At 39.6% G+C, this 17,160-nt stretch overlaps 2 protein-coding genes across 7 annotated transcripts in view; one reads left to right on the top strand and one right to left on the bottom strand.

Moving 5' to 3' along the window:
- Window positions 1–9,940, top strand: part of RHOQ (ras homolog family member Q) — a 22,108-nt gene extending 12,168 nt beyond the window's left edge. The window contains exons 3-5 of one of the 2 annotated variants that reach the window (XM_084514872.1): window positions 2,683–2,847; window positions 3,640–3,735; window positions 4,488–9,940. In XM_084514872.1, the coding sequence (XP_084370998.1) occupies window positions 2,683–2,847; window positions 3,640–3,735; window positions 4,488–4,520 (294 nt within the window). In that variant the 3' untranslated portion in view covers window positions 4,521–9,940. Of the gene's footprint in view, window positions 1–2,682; window positions 2,848–3,639; window positions 3,736–4,483 lie in introns of both variants that reach the window. The other variant, XM_084514871.1, reaches the window with a different exon arrangement.
- PIGF (phosphatidylinositol glycan anchor biosynthesis class F) overlaps window positions 869–17,160 on the bottom strand; it is a 24,904-nt gene continuing 8,612 nt past the window's right edge. Inside the window, exons 6-7 of one of the 5 annotated variants that reach the window (XM_084514869.1) lie at window positions 5,072–5,205; window positions 869–1,342 (exon numbers count right to left, since the gene is read on the bottom strand). In XM_084514869.1, coding sequence (XP_084370995.1) covers window positions 5,092–5,205 — 114 coding nt within the window. In that variant the 3' untranslated portion in view covers window positions 869–1,342; window positions 5,072–5,091. Of the gene's footprint in view, window positions 1,348–4,814; window positions 16,965–17,160 lie in introns of those variants that run through there. The other 4 variants (XM_084514868.1, XR_014691596.1, XM_084514870.1 and 1 more) reach the window with 4 other exon arrangements.

The following is a 17,160-nucleotide window of genomic DNA, read 5'->3' as shown; positions in this document are numbered from 1 at the left end:
GTCAATGCAGTGAAGTCACTGTAGCGAATACCACGTACGCCTTTGGCTGTGGTACGTAAAGTATCCAATCACACTGTACTTGTCTTCAGTTTAACATCTTAATTACGCAGGCTGGACCCGCAGCTTGCCCAGTGCAGACGGAGCAGGGTATAAATCCAGAGGCGTATAAATAGCAGGGGCAGGACAGATCAGCAATCAGCACTCCTTAAAAAGCACTAAAATTGCTCACTCACGGATGATCACCGGTGAACACTTGGGACGTCACGTGCACTGCCAAGATGTGGCCAAACGTACAAGGATTTGTATCCAGTGGGACTTAAAAATGCTAAACTACATGTAAAAGTTTTGAAGTAAATCATGCAAAGGTAACTTGGCTTTGGGATTAGCAAATGATGAGTATTTGCCAAGAATAAACCGTCTGTCTGTAATTTGAAATGGATTAACTCACAGATATTTTAATGTCAATGGACTAGCAGGAAAACATTTTACTGGCGACAGTAAAATGTTTTCTCCGTTGCAATATGTAACGTGGTCAGTATTGTAACACAGGTGAGAGATTTTTACGAAACATGTTGTGTAGTAAAGGCAACTCTTTGGTGGTAGGCATAAATTAGGACTTTGTACTACTTTTTATTTTTTTAGGAAAACCTTTCCAGTAATATCCCGCATATGATTTAGTAGAGCTGAATTGGAGAGCAACTGACGGATCTGTGCGAGTGTTCCTGCACGCAGATTTTGTACTCTGGGGACCGGTCTAATTTGCAGTTGGGAAGCTTCTTTTAGGATTTTGATCTCCACCCTAGGAAACAGAGTGGCAACTCTGAGCAGGCTCTAAGTGAAACGTAAAGCACACACACAAACAATTGAATGTGGAATAGTTTTGAGATGGAGTTGTGATTTTAAAAAAAAAATTATTTCTGCTTTCTATGATGAATAGCCATAATGGCTCAAAAGACAAGCTTACTAGGTTTTTCTTCTGAAACAGGACAGGACCCCGACAGTAGTAGAGAAACAGCAGATCTTCCAAAAGGGCTGTCAAAACGCTTCACAGTAGTTTCGGCTACTGGGGTTGTGAAATGGTGTGTCCGTGTTCACAGTTCAGCATGCTCTGGCTTACTGACCAAACTGCGGAGTGTATAGGACTGGCAGCGAAGTCTGTATAACCCAAATTGCCCAAATGGGGACACCGGAGAGTGCTGGCCAGTGGTTGCCTCCTCGCTTGCACAGGATCTCCTCTTGTGCTTGCTCCCACATGTCTTTTCTTGTCTCTTCTCCGTTTCATGCTAACAGTCCTCTTCCCATAGCTGCTGACTTCCAGATGAAAAGATGGATCTAGCAGAAGCTGTTCTGGAAGAAAGTTCTCACATGTTTTCTAAATTCTACTGACACAACCTTAAAAACCTAACGTTTAATCAAAGAAGGGCTTTTTTGAGGGTGCAACTATAGGTTAATCTAGTAATGTGACAGCTGCCAAGGAAACGAAAATTGGATTTTCTGGCTTGTTTCAAACATGGAGTTGAATTACATTTCTGTCTACGTTCAGTGAACAAGTAATTCTGCTATTTGTGCGATTTAATTAAGATGGGGAGCTTACGTGGCGAAGAGAGAGGCTGCCTAGCCCCCTGATTAACCAGGCACTGGTGTTTATTGCGGAAGAGAAGGCAGAAACCTGTCATCCTTCACCATCTTGGCAATGACAGGGCTCAGTATTAGTGACATATATTAAAAAACAAAAGTCTAAGGTAGGAATAACAGGGCATTGATTCACCACTACAGACGGAAAGAATCCTTGCAAAAAGAAGCTGGGCATATTCCCTCCTGGCCTTAGCTAAAATGTAAGGCAAACCCCACTGTCTCTCTTGCTAGAGGGACTGTGTCTGTTTGACAGCAGGGACAGTGCTCCCAAGTACCTCTTGCCAGGGTACTGTATGCACTGGCAGTAGGACTGGGGGCTTTAAATGCTGTGGCTCTAAATGACCCAAATAATAATCTTTTCAAAGCGACACGTTCTTCCCAAAGGGCATTAATGTTCCCTTGATAGTGTTCTTGATCTTTAATTCCTGTTCCTTCCCGCTGTTTGCTGAGCTTGCTTACAGAAAGCAGAGTCTGGACAAAGGAGCTCCCTTCTGATCCTTCCTTCCTCTGCCCCGATCATTAGTACAGGACAGTAAAATTTCTTAGCCAGAAAGAAAATTTTAAGGAGGAACTCAAGTATCACTTCTACATACAATCCAAAAGAGCACATAAAGTTAAGTGCATTAAGCAGCCTTTATCTAGCCTCGTTCTGTATAACCTGGGTGGCTCTGTAGCAGTCACAGCTGCTAACTTTTCTTTGGTAAAACAGATGCTAACTTCTGATCTGCAAGTATGTTTGGACTGTAAACATTTTTTTTCCTTTAAATTAAAACTTTTTAAAGAGCAATCTTCCACATATTCTATTACAGAGGTAAGTTTCTATCGGTTTTAACACTGAGATTATTTTTATATTTACATTCACATATACTTACTCTTATGTGCAGATTTTGTTCTCACAGCCACACTAACTAACCTGGAATAGTTGTAAACACTCAGAAAGTTTGCTTCAACAAACTTCCTGAAATAGGAGTACGGTTCCTGAATATACAGTTAATGAAATACAAGCAACAATTTAGGATTGCAGATAACAGAATTTTTCTTTCTCAGGAAGACTATGATCGTCTGAGACCTTTATCTTATCCTATGACCGATGTCTTCCTTATCTGCTTCTCAGTGGTAAACCCTGCTTCATTTCAAAACGTGAAGGAAGAATGGGTACCAGAGTTGAAGGAGTATGCACCTAATGTTCCCTTTTTACTAGTAGGAACACAGGTATATCTGTTTCTGTTCTAGTTTATTTAAATCAATCAGTTCACTGTATGATTTCTTTGGGCTGAAAGTTCACATCCAGCAGGACCTGAGCAGCACTTCCTTCTGGCTTTGCAGAACAGCACTAACAATTGCCAGAAAAGAGTAGATCTGTGTTGTTCTCTAATAAGGGACTTTCATTTTGTTAAAATCTGTACATTGTAAACAGGGTGGCAAGGTTGGCTGCATCCCTCAGGGTGACTTTCTGTACAAGTCATGGGACTTACTGAATAGAAGTGTCTGTTCATACTAACATAGCACTATTGTAGGAATAAAGGTTGTTCATCTAATAACTCTCCAATGTTACTTGGAATACTTTGGTCAGCAACCATTGCTCATATCCATTATTTATGGAAGCAAAGGATCTAGGGGAGAATTGAGACAATTTCCTCTTGCTTCTCATGGGCCATGGACTGGCCTTCAATTATGAAGTGACCAACATGTTGCTATTATATTTGGGTTAATTTTGCTGTCACTGCTAGATAAACTTTCTCATATTCTAACTGAAGAGCTGAATTAGGGAGTAAATGTGTGGTCCTTCTGGATTAAAAGTAGCTCACAAACTCACAGCTTAAATTTCTAGAGCTTTTGAAGCAGTAAGGATCCACAATCTGAACCATGACGTGACACCTTTTTTTTTTTTTTTTACATGCCATACTCCATTACATAATTATGCTCTAAAATGAGGATGTCATATAACCTGCTGACTTTTGTTTAGAAAAACTATTCCAACATGACTTCAATCTTTCTTGCTAGATTGATCTTCGTGATGACCCAAAAACTCTGGCAAGACTGAATGATATGAAAGAGAAGCCTTTATCTGCGGAGCAAGGACAGAAATTAGCAAAAGAGGTAAACTGGATACTCCTAAATGAAATCAAGTAGCAAAGAAGCAAAAAAAATCACATCTATTTGCAATTGACTTTTCTTTCTTTACATTTCTTTTACCAGCCAGCATATGAAACCTTATGACTAGTTACCAGTTAACAATATTTACTTATATTGTTGAATACAGCTTAGATCTATGGAATAGCACTAGCTTATTAGTAATAGTTCTAAATTTATGTCTAGAAACTCCTTAAAAACTATGTAAGCGTGAATCGGAGATAATTAAAATCAAAAACTCACAGAATGGTTGAGGTTGCAAGGGACCCTTCTTGGAGGTCATCTTGTCCAAGCCCCATTTTGAAGCAAGATGTTGAAAGCATTTCTAGGAAATTATTTCAGAATGCTATACACTGTTTTAACACACTGCATGGATACTGTTTATCAGGACAGTTTTACAGAGACTTTTTTTGAAACGGAAATTGGTTATATCGTTCTTTTTCGCTGTTTAATTATAAAAAATGCCTGAGGACCCCACTGCCAATACAAAGAGTTTATTTAATACGCTTCCTTTATAAACCAAACCAGCTTAAATAAATGCCGGATCTTTGGTGAAAACACAAATCTAGTGTCTCCTACAGGAGGAAGCGCATTCAGATAAATTTTCAAGATCACAGCCAAACTTCGTGGTGTCACTATAGAAACAAATTTCTGACATGCAGAGATCTGAACAGCTGAAGTAGATTGCTACTGAATTAACTTATTTTCTTGACAGATAGGAGCCTACTGCTATGTGGAGTGTTCAGCTTTAACACAGAAGGGACTGAAGACTGTTTTTGATGAAGCTATTATAGCCATTCTGACTCCAAAGAAACACACGGTGAAGAAGAGGATAGGCTCAAGATGCATAAACTGCTGTTTAATCACGTGAGATACATTTGACAATGGCCAGGCTTACTGTGAAATTCTACTGAATTTAAATGCAACGCATTAAGGTACACGGCGAACTTGTGTGAAAGCTAAAACTATGATTCTGCCTTCTACCACCAGTGAAATCCAGAGGAATAAAATCAAACTCAATGAACTTGTAATAAGAAGCCACCACGTCTGTTACAAATATTTTATTAAGACTGGAAGGTACAATCTCTCAGGGTTACATAGTCTAGAGGAAGCAAAAACTGCACCATGTTGAAACTGCATCTGTGTGATGCTATTGAGTGGAGATGCTTGGCCTGAAATACTCTAACTGAATTTGGATAGTCTTCTGGCTTTGACTACACATATACATATATATCTAAAAAACAAAACAAAACCCAACAAAAAACGTTTGCACAGTCTGTATGGAATCTGCACAAAGAAATACCTTGTCTCTCTTTGCTCCAGTTATCTGCTTTTGTATGTAAGCTGCTTCTGGTTCCAGTGTATCCACAGAGGTGCAATAATCAGACCAGCCACATAGCCAAAGGTAGCTCCGAGGGAACAGGAAATGGGCCATACCTGAGGGGAGAATGCAAGGTAAAAACAGACACTGAGAAGAATGTTTGTGGTTTTTTGTACTTTGTGAGCACAAATTCTCAGTGTAACCTAGGTACTGAAAGACAATGCAGTCTCATTCTGCTTTAAAGCTTGATGTGCTTTCCTAAAAATGCCAAAAGTGTAACAGTCATACGTGCATCTTCATGAACACTAAATGCTGTTGTACAGTTTTTTAATTAATACACATTAAAATGTAACCAGGCTTCTGGCTATTGCAGACGTTAGTTTGATATTCCCAAAACTATGTGAAAAACTTGGAAGTATTTATGTCCCGTGAAGTGTTCAGCTACCCTAACTTCCTGTTCTGCTGCACACGTTGGGAAACCTGAAGATTTCTTTGTGACAGTTGGACTTGATTATCTTTGTAGGTCCCTTCCAACTGAAACTGTTCTATTTTAAGTCTGCCTCTCTCAGTCTTTCCTTCCAATTTCTCATGACATTCTGAAACTTTCAGAGGTTTGCCTAAATGAACTGCTCAAATAAGGCCAGAGATTGAGATGAATAGAGGTTTTTCTTTTGGTCTTGAAGAGCAGGCAAAAGGATGAGTTCCCTTTCTGGCTAGCAAAAGGAAGGGAACATAAATTTGGAAACTGAACATTGCACCCAGTTCAGGAAAAATACCGTATTTTATAATATAACAGAGAATATAAAACATAAAAATGATGAAGACTCTAGGAGTGTTTTAATTATAAGCTTTATTTGCTAACATAAAAAGAGGGAACTGACTCAATACAGCTGACTCACTTTAACAAAGCATCTAGTATTGAAGAGAAGTCATGGACCCCTCGCCCCCTTTTAAATTGGATTTGCACGGAGGAAGGGCCAAAACAAAACTGCAACCGTTTTATCCTCAGATGTAGCGTATTTTACCAGTCAACTACGTGCTGCATTTGATGAAGGTCCCAACTAAGCTGGCAATTAAAAATATTTATTGTAGAATAAACTGAATTCCCATCCCTCTTCAAAGTTCTCCTTTGCACATTGCAGGGTCAATTTTGCACTTCCTGCTGTATAGTTCTTAAGCGAGTACAGACTGCACTCTCCTATTCTTTATTTTTTAAATTAAGGGGGATTTTATTTTCCCACCTTCTATAGTACTTGAGACTGAGAAATGCACTAGACATTGAAGAATATATCTACATCTCAGTGCCCAGGCTTTTTTCCTACTTCATTTTGACTGGCAATTCATGACTAACAAATGAATTTACTCTTAATGGTACTGGTTCCTCCTTTCACTCATCTTCCTAGCTCTAATTCTTCTTACTTCATTATCACTCGGAGAAATGTATTTATTCATCTCCTTCAATCATCGGAATTTTTACTAGGAATAAGAGTAACTTATTTTGTCCTCTGCTGTTTCATCTTCACATTCCTTAGCATTCGCAGTTTTATATATTATTTGGAGGTCTTAAGGAGTGTAGCAAAGATGACTATAAACAAGGTGCCTTAGGTACTCTTTATTGACCTTGTTTCATTCTTCCATTTCCAGACATTGTCTCTCTGCTACTTGGTTTTGTTGCCAGAATGTTTTGGCTGGTGCCTCTCAAACCAAAGACTTGCTTGTTTCCATTCATTTAACAGTGGCATTGTAGATCTTCTATAAAAAAAAAAAACCTTGAGATGCTTTGGCATGGTAAGATATTACATGTATTTAAAACTCACATGACTTTGTGGCCTTGGCTAAACTTATGCTTCAGGTAGATCTTTTCAACTTTTAAATAAAATTTAATCAAGTTATTTCTAGCATTTTGCAGGCTATTACGTGTGTGTAAAGGACAAAGCAAAAAAAAACCAAACCACTTCCCTGTGACCCCGGCTGCTCACTCAGTAACATTTGGTGGAAACAGCAATCAAACTTTCTTATCCGTTGGTGAAGTCAAATACCACTCTAATAGCTACTAAACTATGGACAGAGGCTTCACAAGTCAGTGGTCTTTTTTGCATCAAATTCTCTATCTGTGAGCGATCAATGATCCTTCATTAAATTTTACCTACATTAGGTGAATCTCTAGTTGCCTATTTGCTTTTCAGAAGTGTAAGTAGATGTCGGACTCTGAATTTGTCATGTTCCTGTAACCGGTAAATCAGTATCCCCGATGACCCATTCACCCTGTATCTTTTGGTATTTTGTGTATAGTGGGCAAATGTTGCTACGATTAAAAGGATCTCTGTTGATTGTTGCAGCTTCTTTTCCTGACTGAACCGTGACGTGGAGCACAGTTTCTCAATAGTTTTTCTGAATGATGTAAATGTCAATGTTATTGATACTTCCATCTGCCCTCCGAACCATTTGGTTTTTGCTTTGCTTTTTAAAAACCAGTGTTACCTCACAGACATTTCAGGCTGCCTCACTTAACGCGTGACCTCTGAAATCCAACCCTCACCAGTGGCAGCCAGCAAAGGTAAGGAAGGGTTAAAGGTGAGAAACTGTATAACACTCCTCACTGACTGTGAATGAGAGAGAAAAGAAACACCACCCTTCTAGTGCCACAGAAGGGCACTAGGTCATCAGGTACATTATTATTGTTGTGTCACCTACCTTACGCTGGTCAAATGGCCCAAAATAGTTCTGAAGGCAGACTGACTGGCCTTCCTAAAACTCCCTAAGTACAGGAGTTAAAAGCCTGGATTTAAGAGAATTGCCGTGCTTATGCTATTTTTGCTAACCCTTAAAGCAGGGCAAAAACCAAATGAACAGGTGATGATACTAGCTCTGCACCTTTTGTTCTTGACTGCTGGCCTCTGGACTATTTATAGCCAGATGCACTCAAGGGTGTATCTAAAGAAGCAAATTATCAAAGACGGATTAAGATGCGGCTCTTAAGCTGCACTGAAATAACAGTCCTTCTGGATGCTTTTTGCTCTGTGGCAAATGCAGTGCAATTTGTCTATCTAAGAAAGCGGATTGCTTTCCTTTGCATTAGCTGCTGACCTCATTCTTCTGAGATCCAATCACTTTCCATTGGACCTTCTAAAATGAATTTGACTTGCACGATCAGTCTGCTTTTGCCCTGTCTCAGTATTTTCTCTTAAACTTGGTTTGGCACCCCTGACTTAGATATCTATCACTTAGCTAACACCAAGCAGCTGATACCACCTGCCTTTTTCAACAGTTTCCATTCCACTTGTTTAATGTGCCCAACTTGTAGCACAGCCCTGTCTCCTTCTGAGCACTACTCAGCTCAGTTTGTCGTACTTCATGCCCCTTTTTGCCATGGGGAAGCTGACATACCCTGCTCCATCACTGATGTCATGCTTGGGCTGGGGCAGCAGCAGGGGAATAAGACGTTAGGCATCACTGCCTAATTAAATGTTTTTGAGGGGGAAGGAGTTGATCTGGAGGGAAAAATATGGGGAGCGTAGGAGGCAGGACAGAACATTCTTCAGGAAACTGTCCTGAAATACCTCGTGTATCCCAGCAGCTGGGAAGCATCAGCTTACCATCCCCACAGCCTAAGACCAGCACAGTCGGTTTACATATCAAACGCATGTGGAAACAGGCCAGTTCTGACAACCTGTATATGATTACTAGGAAGCTGAACAGTGGCTTGGCAAAAACAAATCCCCACCTACATGCTCAGGAAGCACAAAAATTGAATTTTAAGGCATAGAGCAGAAGCCAATGATTAATAGAAAACAATCCTGACTTCTGCTGCTTCAGTTTTCTTTTTCCCTTGTTCATCTGGCATCGGTGATGGGACTTAACAAGAATTTCTTTAGGCTAGCTAAACAGACACTGCAGAATTGCAAGCTTTCTATTATACATGTATGTAAGAATTTATCTTAAGAACAAGGACTGAGAACAGAACTTGCCAGCCTTTCAGGACATAAATGAGCTAGTTTCCCAAGTGCTCTTTAGAACACCTGTGAGCTGATGTGCGAATGCTTAGCACATGCATGGAAAGCAGAGCATGTTGCAGGATCACAGCAAGGGAGCTCCGCCGTACTATGCACGTAACTAATGAAATCAGACTTCTGGCTGCATGACAGTTTTGTCCTCTGTTATGAGTCTGCAACTTGCATCCCATGCAGCAGGATTTACATAAACACTGATAATGACATAAAGGCCAATTCTTACAGACCAGAGCAGTAACACCCCAATGAAGTTTTAAAGGACGTTGTAAAGTAAGCAGCTGACTGCTGGAAGTTTAATTACATAAATGCAGTGGGGGCAATCTACTGTTTGGTTTGGGATTTTTGTTTGTTTAAGTAAACCAGTCCCATTCTCTAGCTGAGTGCTTTTCTCATAGTCCTAAACTAGGATTTTTTTTGTAGTGTTGCTACTTCAAAAGATCCGTTTCTGACTGTCAATTGGAAAGCTATGTAAGATTTTTGTTTCATTTAAAAACTGAATAAATGAGCACAAAGTCTTTCCCTCTGTTTCTAACATGCCTTAAATTCCAGATTGCTTAACCTGTACTGTTTTAAAAAATTCAGTACGTACCTTTAATCTATTTTGGTTGTGTGAGCATTAACTAGAAGTGTCTGATCACATTGTACAAACTATGTATGTTGACAAGCACGTGCCGAGGAGAAGAAAAGTGTGAAGTTTTTTTCAGGCTGGTATTTGTAACTAGAAGTTGTTTCTGTGTATTTGTGTTCTAAAATTCTAGCAAGCATAACTGCCTTTGTCCTCACCATTAAGGTTTACATTATGAAAACATACCTTTAAATAAACAATGAAAACCCCACTAAAGTGGAACACGCTTCTACCTCTGTTTAAAACAAGACAAAATAAGACAAAATAAATCAAACCCAAACAAATCAAAAACAAAACAAACACCCCACTGGACAGCGTCCTTTCTACTCACATAAAGCACCTTCTTTTACAACAGAACTTTCCCAGTAAGTAATAGATGTGAAAGCAAAACCAGGAGTGAAACTCTCAGAGTTGCGTTAAGAATAGCAACATAGTCTGAAAATGTGTAGTTCTGTTTCACCTTACTCAAGTAACCACAAAGATCTGTACCCAAGATTCTTCACGGAGTCTTTTTTGGGTTGGAGCTGTCCAAGAGGTATCTGGCCAATATTCAGAGTCACTGGCTAGCTACAGGGCAGTCAGTCAGCTTGTTTGAGTTCTGTCACTTCTATCTTGAGTTCTACCTGTTAAGTTTTACTCATCTAGTACAAAGTAGGAATGTACACTTCACTGTCACCTAGTGACATAAAAACACTGTAGACAGAGTTTGTTTTCAAAGCCACTTTTTATCATTATCAACAGTTACTACAGATCGAAGTTAACGCTATGAAAAAAACAGGTGGGCACGTACACAGTGAACTTAAAGATGTTTAAAAAGTCTGGTGTCAAAGTACGCAATAAAAACAGGAACTTTTCCAAAATTCGGTTATTGTCAATGCTGAATGAGATGTCTGGAATATTAGTTGTACAGCATATAGTGTGCAGATGAGGTTTTCGTCTTCAATTATACCATCTTGTTCTGCAACTAAATTACCTCAGGCTGTGCAAAGAAAGGATGCGTCACATTGCATCTAGTACCACCTAAATGTTCCCACTCTGTTTCGGTGGTGTTTTGTTTTTGAGGTTCCATTTCTCAGATGATACGCAAAGCTCAGATGGTAATCACAAGCAGTTACTGAAAGCACACCATCAACCTGAAATAGTCAGTCTGAAAACAAAATGAGAAACTGCAGCAAAGGCAGTTGTTTCCTATTTCTTTGCTGGAACTGTCCCAACCAGCCCTAATCCTTACGTAACTGCTGGGTATCAGAGGCCTGGAAGCAATCAGAGATGGATGCCTGACTCTTTAGAACTTCTGAACATCATCTAGAATAACCTTAGGTAAATGACCATAATTAAGCCTCAAAAATTATTTGTAAAATTTCTTTAAAAATTGACAGTAAACACTGGCAAATAGTTATTCTACCAGTCTGACATTTGTAGTAAGCTGAAATATGTCTTGCAGAGTAAGTCTTGAAAAATGTGGTTTTTTTTTTTTTGTTTGTTTGCTTTTTTAAATGCAGAAATGTAACTACTGTAGGGACTTGCATTCCTGTAAGACAGCTGTCTTTACATTTTTACCTTTGCTGAAGACAGGTCTGCAGAATGAAGCCCATAACCAAGGAAGAACCACAGAGTAGGCCACCCTGACCAACTGTTTTGCATCAAAATATTTTTTTTTCTGAAAACTAGCAGATGGGCAATAGGCATGGCCAAACTAGATATTAAAAAGTTACTTAAAGAATAACAACAGAATAATGGGAAATGAATCATCAGGACACCAAATGACTTTGAGCAATATATTCTGTAATTCTAACAAATGCTTTACACATTTTTCATTTCCATTCTGAAACACCATTCAGACAATGAATGTCATTTTATTTCCAAACCAATATTCTGTTCCTATTAAGTTTACTTACAGTTGTCTGTTATATGCTAAAACATGCATTTCACATTATTAGATTTAAATGTAGGCAGGCCCACTAGTCTGAATATCCCCTGTATGCAATATTTTTCATCATATGAACAAGGAAAATAAAGTGAAGATTTTCTGAGAAATCTGTAGTTACCTTGGTTTTGTTGTGTGTCGCAAGAGGTGTGCCTACAGAACAAATGTTTTCTTTGGTTTGTGAGCATCTAAGGATGAATCATGGTGTAAGGGGATGACTACCATATCATTTTTCAGTTCTTCTGTTAAGATTTAAAAGCTGTTTAGATGTAGAGCTTAGTGATACGGTTTAGTGGAGGACTTGTTATTGTTAGGTCAGAGGTTGGACTTGGTGATCTTGGAGGTCTCTTCCAACCTAGATGATTCTGTGATCCTGTGACTGTGGGAATAGATGCCAGTACAAACAGCTGAGGACTGGGAAACTCCAGGAACCCAAAAACCAACCTACAGTTCTGTTGTTCTCCTTAATTGCTCTTTTAAGGCCACAAAGCAGCAACCAAGTCGCATCAGAAGAATGGCTGTATGTATCAGCGTATGTATGTATGTATTCTTGTAGTAACAATTTTGCCTTTTCTGCAACACTGTAAATAATGAATTGCCTTTACATTATAAGACACAGAGGCAGCTGTGTTTCCATAACATGCTGTTACACCACAAACATTAACCATAACCAACAGAAACATTAGATCCAGATTTTGCAACAAGCGGTCTTCAAGGCTTTAATGCCACTCTCTAAAACGATCACAGAACCACAGAATATCCTTAGTTGAAAAGGACCCACAAGGATTGTTGAGTCCAACTGGCTGCACACCAGACCACCCAAAAATGAAGCCAGATGTCTGAGAGCACTGCCCAAAGGCTTCTTGAACTCCAGCAGCTTGGTGCTATGCCCACTGCCCTGGGGAGCCCGTCCCAGTGCCCGAGCACCCCCTGGATGCAGACCCTTTCCCTAACCCCCATCCTGACCCTCCCCTGTCCCAGCTCCATGCCATTCCCTCGGGTCCTGTCGCTGTCCCCAGAGAGCAGAGCTCAGCGCCTGCCCCTCCGCTCCCCTCCTGAGGGAGCTGCAGGCCGCCATGAGGCCTCCCCTCAGCCTGCTCTGCTCGGGGCTGAACAAACCAAGGGGTCTCAGCTGCTCCTCATGAAATCTTCCCCTCCAGACCCTTCTCTATTTTTGTAGCCCTATTCTGGACACTCTAATAGCTTTATGTCCTACTTATACTGTGGCAACCAAAACTGCACACAGCACTGAAGGTGAGGCCACACCAGCAGAGCAGAGCAGAGCAGGACAATCCCTTCCCTCACCCAGGTGGCAGCGCTGTCCCTGATGCACCCCAGCACACGGTCGGCCCTCCTGGCTGCCAAGGCACTCTGCTGGCAGAGATTCAAGTTGCTGTAGACCAAAACCCCCAGATCCCTTTCTGTGGGGCTGCTCTCCAGCCTCTCATGCCCCAGTCTGTAGAAAAACAGCCACATAATAACTAATATCTAAAGCACACTTTCTGTTCTAGAGGAGAACCATTTCCACTATTTTTTTTTTCAGTTTGTGTGCAACAAAGGGTCTAACATACAAAAAACAAAAACAAAAAGCAGCCAAGCACTAGTGAAACTTGTCCTTATCTCAAAACCCAGTCCTGGGTCCAAACCATTTGAGTCCCTTCTTGAATCTGAGACAGACAAAACCAGAATTGTAATCCCCAAGCTTTCTGGTTTTACACTAATATAAGAAACAGCTAATGTCAAAAGTTTGACAGATTAATACTTTGTTTATGCAGATGCCTAGAAATAATTTAGTTTTGAATGGGTTGTAATTACTTTTGAGCCTACGTTAATATCTGCATGATTTTTTCAGACCTGGTTTGGGGCTTAATCTGAAGGCGTTCCTGTAAGCGTACTGGCTGGATTAGGTTCTACGCAAAACACTCCCAACCCATGTCTTTCGGAGGGGAGATTTTTGGTTTTGATTTTTTTCCTCTTTTAAAGAACCTCTTTCCACAACTGCGTTAGGCACATAACTATGTTATGTTTTTTTTTTTTTTTTTTTTTTTTTTTTTTATGATCAATAAGTCAGTGCTTGGATCAATCACTCAGTAGATAGGCAATCAGCACTAAAGATTTTCTTCCCAAAGCAAGCAGATTTGCAGCAACAGCATAATCCCTTATTAGGACCATTTTTCTTTCCTCTACTTCAGGCAGAAGGCAACACCTTAAAGGACCTCTTGTTTTTCATTGCTACTGTGAAAGAGTCTACCATGAGCTTCTGTAGTTACCTGACATCAGGTAGCAGGAAGAATACTCTTGCAGAAAGAGGTTTCGTTGCTTCTGCACAGAACTTTGGAGAAATGACAGAAATGTTTCTTGGCTCTGAAGATTTGAGACAGCAATGCAGAGCTACTACATGTAGTAACCTGTGTTACCGAATTCATACTTGGAGGGGACAGACGGACAAAACAGTCATATTGACCCTTGCAAAAAGTTCAGTGTTTCCACAAAGCTCATTCATACACACGTCAGCTTGGCTGAAGTAGGAAGCAGTGTTTCTGGGCAACTACTGAAAATGTCTGGCCAGGACACTTGCACTTTTTTCCCCCCTCTGTGCTTGGTGACCAATACTTAAGAGGTCACCTTCAGGAAAACAAAACAAAACAAAAAAATAAATCAATAGATGACTGCAGACTTCTGAGCAAATGGATTCTCTAAGCAAGCTACTTTAAAGGATGTTTACTTCTGCCTTCAAGATGTGTTACAATTTTGGTGCTTCACTTTGTCAATTTTCTGCAATAATTTAATTTTTAAAACCTTTATATTTCATAAGGAGCTTCTTTCATTTTCCCCTATACAGCAGATCCTAAAAGAACTAGCACTTAAACCTGTAATTTTCAAAGACCATTGAAGTGGCAGCCTGCACAAGTGATAAGCAAACTTCTCCATTCATCTGAGGTCTTGAATTGCTCAGATGATGATTAAAGTAATGATCAAGCAGTTTAGACTCAAAAACGAATAGTAAGATTTCTTCACCCACTCCATGCTTTTAAATCCTACAAGGAGAAATGGGGATGGCGAAGAAATTAAGGGAACATAATGAAAAGAACACAGCAGTAAAAGCTCTGATCTAGCTACAGAAAAAAAAAGCTTTTATGGAGGAGTTGGTAGCCAGAAACTCTTCCCTGATAACTTTGGTATCAAGAGTACTTCAGAAATGAGGGTGGAGATGGTAAAAGGAAAGAGAAATACAGACCCACAGTTTTTGCTGCTTCCTGAGTTCCCTGGGAAGCATTCATGCCCAGAAATAGCAACAAGTTATGGTATTTGAGGTTTCTGCAGATGCTTTGCTGTTCTGAGAAGCCAGATAGTATCTTTTTAGATGTATAGATTCCAGAGCTTAACTTCAGTCAGTTACATTTGGTTTGTATGACTTTGAAGACTTTTCAAACAGTGAAAGCCACCAGACCATTACCAAACTTCTGCCTCCTACTGTGGAGTGAGAGGGAATGGACAAGTAAAGAAATGAACTGTATTTAAAGTGACCTGATTTAAGCTATTAAATGTCTTTGCTTTGTTAATCAGAGTCTACTGACTTTCGTTAATCTTTCCTTATACCATCAGTGCATAAAAGGTGAAGTTTTCATACATAGAATATTAGCTTATTAGAGATTTTGTGTGTGTGTGTGTACACACATGCATGTATTTTCTTAAAAGAGATGAGCAGTCACACTTGTGGATGGTATTCATTTACCTAAATATGGGTGTGCAGTGCCATTTTAGGCATCCTACTCTTCAGTCTACTGTTCTGGAAGGTGATGGGTTCCCTTTTATGTCCTGTGCAATATCCAGCAGTCCCATGTGAGTTTCTGGATGTATCAGATGGCACTCAATATTACATTTAAGTCACCAAGTATCATCCAAAACTCATGTACATGGAGTCACTCTAATCCTAAATTCTGATCAATTAATATTTTCTGAATTATTATTTATACACAACAGTTTTCACTCCAGAAGATGAAGTTCTATATGAGGAAATGCAACACGTAGAGTAATTCAGTGAGTTACACCAAGCGAAAAGGAGACAGAGCATTTTGGACTTTTTTTTTTTTGACAGATGTGAACAAAGCAGGGGAATGGACAACATGCCATTATACGCTTGTATAAATGCAAGTTTTCATCAGCACTTGTACGGATTGACTCACAGCACAAATGACAGTGAGTGAAGACAGACAATTTTAAATGCAAGCATGTGAATAAAACAAAACTTGCCAGATGCGACATGCCATTTTAAAATCCTAGCTGAGCAAGAAAAGAAGCACTTGTTTCTCATTGCAAAAAGGTCATTGCAAGAAGAGATGAGGTTGCATTTCAACGAATCCCTTGTTTTTCTGGATGACATTCAGGAAAGTCCAGCAACAATAAACTAGTTGCCAACACTAGTCAGTCTCTATGTGAGACTGACGATGAAATAACTTGCAAAAATAAAAGCAAGCTGTTTCAGGGATGAAAACTTTGTTTTATACTTAGGGTGTTATTCTACTCCTCTAATCTTATATTTGAAATAGAAATGCTAATGTCTCTTTACAGTGGTGTATAGAAGGCTGATGGTATAAAAACAGGCTGTTCTCTACTTTTGGAAGACAAATTTCTGTTACAGCTCTAGGCCACAATGCTTCTCCAATATCTGAGAGAAAAGCATTGCCTGCTATACTGACTTCTGAGAGAAACCTTTGAAACTGTCTGCTTAAGAACAGGCCTGCTAGGTGCTACTCAGCTGAGAGTTTATGAGTTTGGTAACCTGAGGAAAGAAAATATCCACTGAGGATCTTCAGGAAGAATTGGTACCAGTATCATCATTTCACAGCAATTGCAGATTTCGGTTATATTTAATAGAATCACTTTGCCATACCAAACAAAACATGAAGATAATAGCACAGATGTGAATTCAGAAAAACGGAATCTGCAATGCCAGCTTCACATTTTTTATTGTGCAACTATGAAGCTAATCCTTGCCTTCCCCTGAAGTCAGAAGGTAAGTTTTCAGTACAGTGCTTTGGCTGCACCATTTCCACAAATCAATCCAAATCTACTTTAAATGCATTCTGCTAAGTGCTTTTATGGAAGATAGAGGGGAACTAAAACACACTAGGAGAGCATCTTTCCTTTCCTACCCATAAGCAATAAAAGATACCGGACTAAAGGTAGACAAACCTGGAGCCATCTTCATCATTTCACATTTCTCTTCCTCCTTGTCTAGCTTCTTCATATCAAAACCCTTACAGCTCTACTTCATGAGAAAACTTGCATGCAGCGAACACGCTCATAAATCTATAATAAAGAATCTTGTAAGAAAGAAGGGCAAAAATTCTGCATTTTACGCCCTCATTCTGTAAGCACAGATGCTTCTAATGGCATTTTAAATGTTTGGCATAACCCTACAGAAACAGGGTATGAGTAAATCCAGTACACCTGTACAGTTTCAGAGCAATTTTGTGTAGCTTGCAGGACAATTTTGTAGCTTTAT

This window comes from Aythya ferina (assembly GCF_964211825.1).
Source record: "Aythya ferina genome assembly, chromosome: 3".
NCBI classification, from domain to species: Eukaryota; Metazoa; Chordata; class Aves; order Anseriformes; family Anatidae; genus Aythya; species Aythya ferina.
Note: the sequence above shows the minus strand (reverse complement) of the source record. Positions and strands in the feature narration are given on the sequence as shown.